Below are 10,574 nucleotides of genomic sequence, written 5' to 3' on the forward strand. Positions count from 1 at the left end.
TATGTGTTGACTGAAAAAGTAAATAAAATTACTTTCACTGCAATAATAAAGTGGCATCCTAATTTTATTACAGTAGCAACCTTTTAGAAGTGGCATGCAGCAGTGAAAATTGATTATTTCCTAAGTGCTTTTCCCCCCTTTAACATGTCACTGTGGTTTAACCCTTTGGGAATGAGATGGCTAACTTCGAGTCCATCTGTCAAAAAGACTGACCACATCACCACCATGTTCTGTGTCTTTTCTGCAAGGTATTGAGATGGTGCAGAATGCATTGCTTGAATTCATGTTAGCATCTGTATTCCTAGGTGGCAAAATGTAGCCTTCAGCAGACAGAGGAATCTGCTCAAAATTCAGTGTTTTTCCAATTAGTTAAACACACCTAGAAGCCAGCCGTTGTCTTTTTTTTTTTTTTTTAAGTGTCTTTGTCAGTGAGATAGAAAATAGGTGTCATTTTTCTCATCCTCTTCATGACCTATATAGAGATATTCATTTATTTTTTATATTAATTAGCTTGGATTTTGCTATGATTTTCCTGGGTTGGCAAAAAACAATGCTATTCACTCAGGAAACATTTATTCCAATATCCTCAGTCCATTGAGGGTTACAGTGTTTAGAGTACATTGTTCTTCAAACAATTGTGCAATTGAAACCAATAAGTGGTAATAAAAATTGCTAAGAATAACCTGTTCCTTTTGCCATCATTACCCATATCATATGAAGGACTTAGTTGATCTTCATTGGGTTTCCATGCCTTTAGCCCTCATAGAAAATACTGAGACAAAGATCTTACTAAAATGTCTTTTGTTATTCCCTTATAAAGACTCTTGATCAAGCATATCAGGAGGAATTTTAATTAAAAGAAAACAGAATCTATATTGTAGGATCCAAGATACTTTTGTTAATTTCAGCTGGAGTTGTGATGTTGTTGCTTCATTGCTCGCTTTATTTGATGCGTAGGTGCCAGGTAACCTAGCTGCGTTATTTCATTTAATCCTCACAACCACCCTGGGAGGTAGACACTATTTCAACACCCATTTTTCTGGTGAAGAAACAAATACAGAAAAGTGAATACTGCAGCTGGAGCTGAACCAGGCTCGTACTGTGAATCTCAAGGTGGGAGAAAGGTGATCTTGCCCACACTGCTAAATTCCTTTCCATTCTGCATATGCATTAGGGCTACTCCGGAGAAGGCAATGGCAGCCCACAATAGTACTCGTGCCTGGAAAATCCCATGGATGGAGGAGCCTGGTAGGCTGCAGTCCATGGGGTCGCTAAGAGTGGGACACAACTGAGTGACTTCACTTTCACTTTTCACTTTCATGCATTGGAGGAGGAAATGGCAACCCACTCCAGTGTTCTTGCCTGGAGAATCTCAGGGATGAGGGAGCCTGGTGGGCTGCCATCTATGGGGTTGCACAGAGTCAAACACGACTGAAGTGACTTAGCAGCAACTTGGTTTTGGCATCCTGGATTTTACAGGAAAGTATTACAGGAGTTCTTTATCTGCGATCCCAGTGGGGCTCTTAGTTTTCCCCATAAGACAGATATGCACCAAGGTCTCTGTTTTACAGACCAACTTCCTCTCAAGACCAGAGATTGATTCAAGTGGGACATCATTGTTTTTCTTTCCAGAATGATAAACCTCTTTCTTTTGCACTTATTTCAAAAGACAGGATAACCTAGGTCTTGGAGCCTGGTAGGCATGGGTTCAACCCCTGACTTATTATCTATGTAACTCTTGAGTAAGTTACTTAACTTTTGAACTTAAGTTTCCTCATTTATAAAATGGAGCTGCAGAAAAACACCATTGTATATAAAATAAACAAGGATTTACTATATAGCACAGTGAAATATATTCAATATTTATAATAACCTATGATGGAAAAGAATCTGAAGTAGTAGATACATACATATATATATACACACACATGTAGGTATAACTGAATCACTTTGCTGTATACTTGAAAATAACATAATATTGTAAATCAATTATACTTCAACCTAAAAAAAAATGGAGTTACAGATACCTACTATATAGACCTGTTGTCAGAATTAAATGAGATCACAGAGCTCAAAAATTATTATTCAGTTCAAGAGATGTATGAAACCCACCAAACAAAAAGTCTTGAGCAACCACCACACCTCCACAATTAACAGAGCCAACAAAAATTTACGTAGTACAGCAGAGCCGCGGAATCGCCGCGAGATCCGGTCTCGGTCCACGCTGCCGGTCGCGCAGCCCGTCGGCCAACCCAGCGTCCGCCGCTACGGCAGCCATGGGAGTGCAGGTGAAGACCATCTCTCCCGGAGACGGGCGCACCTTCCCAAAGCGTGGCCAGACCTGCGTGGTGCACTACACCGGGATGTTTGAAGATGGAAAGAAATTCGATTCCTCCCGGGACAGAAACAAGCCCTTTAAGTTTGTGCTGGGCAAGCAGGAGGTGATCCGAGGCTGGGAAGAATGGGTTGCCCAGATGAGCGTGGGTCAGAGAGCCAAGCTGACTATCTCCCCAGACTATGCCTATGGTGCCACTGGGCACCCAGGCATCATCCCACCAAATGCCACTCTCATCTTTGACGTGGAATTTCTAAAACTGGAATGACAGGAGTGGCCTCCTCCCTGAGCTCCCCGTTCTTGGATGTGCCACAGAGGGATCCGGCGCCTCCAGAGGCACACAGTGAGTCATATGGAGCTCTTCCTGATGTTCCACTACACTCTTTGTGTAAACATCTTCCCAGACTGAATGTGTTCTGCCACCGGCTTTGCTCTTCCCCTTTCTCCTCGTATGTGTGTTGACCTGAACTATATGCCCTAAACCTCAAATTACTCAGTTTGTTTTTGTTTTGGGGTGAAGATTGAGTTTCAGTCCTTTGGATCTAGGTTTCCAATTAAGTATTAGTCAAGTATTAACAGCACAAATAATGGGTTAACTTTAGGAATTGGTGTTGGGGTGAGGTGCAAGAATATTTATTTTATTTTTTTGGATAAAAGTTTTATCTATTATATATTAAACATTCTTGCTGCTGCACTGCAAAGCCATAGCAGATTCGAGGTGCTTTTGAAGGCCGAATTATTCTCCAATTTGAGGGATGTCCTCGGATTGAATTGAAAGCCCTACCCGAAATTGCAGTGGGAATGGGGAGAGCCTTTGCCTCCACTGCCCCACCCTCACCCTCCTTGTAGACCCTCTGCCTTTTGAAAGCACATCATTTTCACTGAGATGTTGGACATTGCAGATGTCTGTTCCCTAGGCCAGCAGGGACCTCTGAAACCTTCATGGCCTGGCCTTTTTTTTTTTTTTTTATCCTGTGGTTTTTCTAATGAATATCCAGGATTTCTGTAATTGCATAGCTATCCAAGCTCTACTTCCTAAATTTTAAGAACTTTAATCCAAAGTTAAATTGAAGGTGCTGTTTGTAGACACTTAATACCCATGAAAGCCCACCTATCGTGACAAATCCTTGAGTGTGTTGTCTTAAGAAAATGATGCTGGTCATCACAGCTTCAGCATCTCCTGTTTTTTGATGCTCAGCTTCCCCTGCAGATCTGAGTTTCTGACTTCTCCTTGCCCTCTCTCACCCTTTTGCTGTCCTGTGTAGTGATTTGGTGAGAGAAATTGCTGCCTACTCCCCCAGCCTACCCCCACCCCCTGCACTACACACGAGTTTCAAGTTTTATTATTGCAATAAAAGTGCTTTATGCTGGCTTTTCTCAAAAGAAAAAAAAATTTACGTAGTACAGGCTGGCTTCTCATGTTTGTAGTATACATACCACTTGTGCTATCAATGTCTGGGAGGCTGGAAATCTAGTTAAATGAGGAAAAGTTGATGTTTGTACTACTACTAACAGATATTATGTGGGAGTACCCTGACTTTTGAAACGTCTTTTTCTACTTCTACGGGATGACTTGAGTAGTTTACATTTCTCAGTGCCTCCGGGTTTCTGCTGCCATTGAATTCATTTAGTTGTGGGTTATCTCATCATCACAAATCTGTTGCTGCTGTTTTCCAGGGGCTCCCCACAACTGGATAACCCTGTTATCCTTCTTGTCTCATGGTATCAGTGACCCAAAGCTATGAGATTAGCAGTCATTCATGGAAGCTTGTGGGCAGTGATTATGTTGCACCTTTAAGTAAGCAATTTAAATTTGAGATTTTGTGATTCGCAATGGATCAACCAAAAGCAGATCAAATTTTCACACTTGTGGAGCATCTCTCTTCCTCCCTCCCAACTTATTCCACTTTCCCAATCCTTCTGGAAACACTCAAGCTTGTACTTACTCATGCAAAGAAATCATTTAATTTTTCTCCTTTCTCCCCTCTAAACTTTTCTTTCTCCCACAATTAAATGGCTCATCAGTGTGTTTTTTTGTGATGTTTCAGAGAGAATTAATTGATACTGTCTCAGAAAATAGAAACTGCCATAGTCAGTTATAGTTTCAAATCACCTTCCTCCCTTCCCCAACTCTTAGTTCATTCATAAAGCTTTTATCAAGTTCATATTGTTTGTGCAGTTCAGTTCAGTCGCTCGGTTGTGTCTGACTCTTTGAGATCCCTGTCCATCACCAACTCCCGGAGTTCACTGAGACTCACGTCCATTGAGTCGGTGATGCCATCCAGCCATCTCATCCTCTGTCGTCCCCTTCTCCTCCTGCCCCCAATCCCTCCCAGCATCAGAGTCTTTTCCAATGAGTCAACTCTTCGCATGAGGTGGCCAAAGTTCTGGAGTTTCAGCTTTAGCATCATTCCTTCCAAAGACCACCCAGGACTGATTTCCTTTAGAATGGACTGGTTGGTTCTTCTTGCAGTCCAAGGGATTCTCAAGAGTCTTCAGTAGTGGTAAGCAAATGATAAACAATGTCTCTGAGTCTGAAGTGCTCTTCTTGGTTATCTTTATCATTCTTATCTGTTAACTATTGTGACTTTGGGGACATCAGCAGAGTGAAAACGGAGATAAAATGTATTCTTTCCGAATAATGTGAGATTATCAAAATGTTGCTTCTAAGTCATTGTCTTCACTGTTGGAGGGTCAAAGTAGCATACTAGAATTGATATTCTGAAGAGTAATAAAGTAAAAAAGATAGTGAAGACCTCACAGAACAACCAGGTCCTGAGAGATAAAAAAAATGGCCAAAGAAATGAGAAACAGAATCTGGGTTTAGAATTTAGGTTCTTGTTTTTTTCACTTCTGGAGTCACAATTCTTCCATTGTCACAATGGGGCCATGTCTCTGTATTTCTTTGTCCCCCTGGAATATTCATTTATGACTCTAAGAGAAAGTTGGCAGGTAATTACTTATTATAGTATTTTGAGGGAAAACACAACAAAAAAACCACCAGCTGGAATAGTCAACATGGTGGATACACAAGTGAAATGGGAGTATTAAAACTTCTATTGGGTAGACTATTCATATATTCATCTTTGGCTTTAAGGTTATAAATTTTGTAAAAGCCAAAATTTAGTATATTAATATGGCACACATGAACTCTTAAAATCTTGTTTTTAATGGCAGCAATGACTGAAGTGAAGTTACATCAAGGCATCTGAAAGAGGCCGTTAAAATAAAACCTCAGTTGTGATCTAAAAGGCTTAAGTTAGAAAGCTAACATATGTACCAGGTGCCTCCCTGCCTAAAATACTCTGTAAATTAAGACAGGATTCTCAGAACAATGATCAAAATGCACATGTAGCATTAAGATATTTTGTTGCCTCCTAATGATTCATGTGAAAAACATTAAATAGTTTTAGGTGGACATCAGTCTTGTTTTCCTGCCCCTGTGGATTAGGCTATTTTATCATCTGCAGGAAATCAGAGAAAAATAATTGTATTGTAAAAATGATTTTGGCTTCCTTCAAAGTTTTTAATTGCTTTATTTTTTCCCTTTGAAACACCTGATATTTAATAGGCAGAAAAAGTACATGGATAATAAACATCTTTAGAAATAAGCAAGAAACACCAAAGATTATTATTGATGCTGCTGCAGCCTCCCACAAAAATAGATTAATAGAAAAAATAAGGCTCTCTTCCATAAATTGGCTTAACAGGATGTGCTGTCTTAAGGTTCTCTCCTGGATTGTGAAATACTGTCACTTCAGTGATGAGAGGAAGCTAAGTAAATTGTACTCACTAGTGACATGTCTGGCGATGCAGACATTTCACTCCTTGCTGAGAGCCCAGACACAGGGCAGAACTAGCCAAAATGGACAACAGCATGGAAATGTTGCTCCAAAGAGCAACTCTACTGGTATTTTCCTCAAGTTTTAGCACAGAATGGGGCCTTTCCCTGCTTACAAGAAAACTCCATTTTTCATCCTCGGGAGAGCCATGATTGCATCCTGTTTTTAATGCCTCAGAAGGAACTGAAGCCTTTATTCAGATTAAAGCCATCGTCTGAGAGACATCAGCAAAGAATCTATCAATTATCACCCAGGGAACAGACTTGTCACCAAGGGAACAGTTTTAGAGGAGCAAAGGCCTGAAGGTATATTTTTATAAGACACAGGAGTTGGCTATTTCCAGGATTTTTAATGGATAAGGGTGCAAGTTGAGATAATTCTACGGCGGGAGAGTTGGTTGCTCTGTCCATAAGTAGTTCAGCTACAGCATTCTCCATTTTGATTAAAGCCAAACTAGGTGTGTTTAGTTTCCATTGGAAATATCCCTGTTTCCTTTTCTCTGGAGTGAATCCTGCCACAGGCATACTACTGTTTCTGTTATCCACAATCTTTGGCCAGCAAGGATGCCAAGCAGGATAATGAATGTTGAGGGCAGTAAAGGAGTAATCCTCTGTGTTCATATTTAAAAGAAATACACTCAAACAGCTGAAAGAGATGGGCTGCAATTCATTTTCTCCTGTGGTTTAATATTCTTTGGAAACTGGAAACACAGTTTCTCTCTGCAGAATGGTGTGCTCAGGGTAATTGTCCATGGAAATGACAAATTTAGAGAAAAATTACATCCTTTGGTCAGAGTGAAATAGTAATAGATAGCAAGACAAAAAACAATCCTTCTCCCTACCCACAAAGTTTAATTGACCTCTTCTTGCAAAGGATCAGTATAGTGAATTGTTTAAGAATATCAGCCAAGGGAACCTGAAAGGCTGTTTGTTTGTTTTAAATATTTATTTATTTGGCTATTCTGGGTCTTAGTTGTGGCATGTGGGATCTAATTCCTTGACCAGGGACTGAACCTGGGCCCCCTGCATTGGGGGCCTGAAGTCCTAGCCCCTGGACCAACAGGGAAGTCCTGAAAGGGTTTGCTTTGAATCTCAGTTTTATTAATCCGTGACCTTGAATAGTTCAGTGCCTTATTTATAAAATGGTTATGGCGTTGCCATAAACAGGAGATATGTGACATTCTTGGCACGTGCCTGGCATACAAGACATGCTCAAAAATGATAGCTGTTGGTTAGCATAGAAGTATGGCTGTGCGGGAACATAGCTGCTTGATTAAAGAGAGGTGAATAGAGTTTACTGATTAGTTCAGCAAAGCACTGACACTTTAGACTAGATATAGGTACTGTGCTAAAAAAGCCAGTCTCTACCCTTATGGTGCTTAGACTTGAGTGGTGGTTATATGCATTAGATAAAACACATGCATATGACTATATGAACTGCAATTACACTAAATGTCTTAAAGAAAATATAGCTAATGCCATGAGAAAATATAACAGAGATCCTAAACTGTACTTGGGAGTCAGGAAAGAGCTCCCTGAGAAGGTAACATTCAAGCCTAAAGTTGAAGAATCAGTAAGAGTTAGCCAGATAAAAGGGACTAGGGCTGGTGGTGTGTACTTCAAATAGAGAAAGCCATGTGTACCAAAGGGCTAAGATAGAACTCACTTAGCATATTTGAGGAAAGGAGAGCTGGTCAGTGAGAAGAAGCTGAGTAAGAGAGGGAAAGTGTGAGACAAGAGAAAAAGTTCCAGAGGCAAGTAGTGGCTAAGTTATGCAGAAACTTCTAGGTTTTTGCTAACGATCTTGATTTTTTTTTTTTTTTCCTAAAAATGTCAGGAAGCAGTTAAAGAGCTTTGAGTATAGTGAGTGACATAACCAGACTTGCCTTTTGTAGAGGTCATTCTGGCCACTGTTAGAGACTGGATTTGGAGCGGAAAGAAAAGATGTACAGAGAAGTCAAACTTATACTGGACAAGTCTTTGTGAAGGGTGATGGACTAGGCTGGTAAATCATGAAGACACGGGAAATCTGAGTGAATTAGAGATGTCTGAAAGGTAGAGGTGAGTGGAGTTGGTGGTGAATTGGCAGTAATTGGGATGAAAGAGAGGCAAGGCTCAAGGATGACTCACAGATGCCTTGGCATGAGCAAGTAGATAGAAACATATGTCAATTCCTGATGATCTATTTGAGTTAATACCATTGCTGCTGATAAGGCTTGTAGATAGCCATTAAGGATAATGTCATTTGGTATAAACATTATTGATTTTAGCTTGTGAATGTATAATCAAAAATTCCTACTAGCGTTTTGTAATAAGTTGCCAAATAGATCTCCAGTGCAAAAGTTCGTTTCTCTTATGTACCCCCACTGCAATCCTAGTGTTTTTTGATGGATTTTACACATACAAATGTTTTCCAGTATTTAGTAATTTGTTTTCTTCCTTCTCATCCTCCCTCTCCCCCTTGTCTCTCTCACAGCATCTAGCCCTTCATCATAACTTCTATGAGAGCTGCCTCGATAGGAGACAATAATAAGATGGATAAAACTAGAGCACTAAATAGACACCAGCCACAGAAAAGATAAGGCTAAAGAGGTGAGGTGGCTTTCCCAGTGGCTTGCTGGGTGAATTGAATGGGAGGAATAGAAGGGATATTTCTTGTTTCCAGAAGTTGGAGAACTCTTGGATGTTTGCCATTGCTATAATCTCATACTTGGGGATACACATGGGATAAAATGCTATTTCTGCTGTTTCAGTCAAGCTGTTCTAGTGGTGACTATAGCATTTTGAGGTATTTTGACATCACTGCCCAAAGGTAATGAGAGAATATGGAACTGTGTTCTTTTTCCATTATATTTTTTTCTTTATCTCTCTTTATCTATTGCATTCCTATTATTTTCAAACAAAAACTCAGTTAAAAAGCTGAATTAGAGAATCTTTCTAATTTGTTTGACTCTGCAAAGAAAACTTTGGCATTCCAGGTATTGGTTTATAAACTATGCTTTTTAAAAATTTCTGCTTTAAATTATTGATAAAATATTACCAATATTGTTAACAGATAATAAGCCAATAAAGTGACTGCTGTTCAAAATAACCATATAACACCTTCAGAGTCATGAAATGGAATGAGGTGGCTACATTTTGCAGTTTTATGAGTAATACATGACGTGTGGTATGGACTTAATGGGTCCTCTGCTCCAATCCATATGTTGAAGCTTTAATTCTCAATATGATGGCATTGGAGGTGTGGCCTTTGGGGTTAATCAGGGTAAGATTAGGTCATGTGAGTTAGGCCCTTATGTTGGGATTAATGCCACAGCAGGGTGCTGCAAGTTGGATATACACAAGTCAGAAGTGACTCATCAGAATGCAACCAAGCTGGCTCCCTGATCTTAGACCTCTAGCCTAGAGAACTGGAAGAAATAAATGTTGTTTAAGCAACTCAGTCTAGGGTGTTTTGTTATATCAGCCTGAAGTGACAAAGATACAACATGGTTCCAGGACTTTTGTGTGTTTGCGTTCTTTCTGAATGAGTCTTTCCTTAGGTCAGACATGTATTTCTTATATTGTTGTTGGGTTCAACAGTTTTTTATCCGTCACAGTATTCTTACATAGGTATCAACTGCTGGGAATTGTGTTTGGGTGGGGAGGAGAAAGAGAGAGTTTATAAGGCAGAGATGGAGAAGCAAAGAGATTGAGATTCCAGGTTCTGGTCTCTATTGGATCACTCAAAAAGGAAATGGGAACTGACATTTATTGAGTCCTTACTATGGCCCAGGCAGTGTGCTAGACTTTTTGCATATGTCATTTTTCCTGGCCCTTGTAAGACCTTTATTTTGTACACAAAGAACCTGAGGCTCAAAGAGGTTTAATAATTTGCCCACAGTTGCACAGCTGGTAGAAGGCCGAGTTATAGTTTCAAACTGGGTTCTGGACCTCAGTGTCTAAGTTCTTTTCTATAATTCTCATTCCTCTATGAGGATTTCTTCCAACTTCACTCAGTTCATTGACTGTGGAAGTTATGAGATAGCCCTCACTTAGACACTGCCTGGTTCACTGGGGAAGTACGACAGGAAACCCTGATGACACTATATGCAATGACTAGATGACCCCACACACAGAATGACTGGGTGGGAGTTAGACTCCAGGCACATTCATGTTTGGAGAAGAGCAGTGCATTGTGGTTAGCATTAGCTGTGAATACCCTCTGAGGGGATACACACACACACACACACACACACACACACACACACGTCTTGAGAAGACCTCTATGGTCTGTGGGATGTTTAGGTGTCAGAGAAGACAGTGGAGGACATGATTCTTCGCAGAGATGATTATGAACACCGAGAGTGGCAGAGCTGGCGAGGCGTCTCCATACCAGGCAGATGAAGCCACGCACTG

At 40.3% G+C, this 10,574-nt stretch overlaps 1 protein-coding gene across 1 annotated transcript; it reads left to right on the forward strand.

Moving 5' to 3' along the window:
• The first annotated feature begins 2,179 nt into the window (after positions 1 to 2,179).
• LOC133244200 (peptidyl-prolyl cis-trans isomerase FKBP1A-like) lies at positions 2,180 to 2,818 on the forward strand. Its single transcript, XM_061411020.1, has one exon. It carries the CDS (start codon positions 2,277 to 2,279, stop codon positions 2,601 to 2,603), a length of 327 nt encoding a protein of 108 aa, XP_061267004.1. The 5' UTR covers positions 2,180 to 2,276; the 3' UTR covers positions 2,604 to 2,818.
• Positions 2,819 to 10,574: the final 7,756 nt, after the last annotated feature.

This window comes from Bos javanicus, chromosome 3 (genome assembly GCF_032452875.1).
Source record: "Bos javanicus breed banteng chromosome 3, ARS-OSU_banteng_1.0, whole genome shotgun sequence".
Lineage (NCBI taxonomy): Eukaryota > Metazoa > Chordata > Mammalia > Artiodactyla > Bovidae > Bos > Bos javanicus.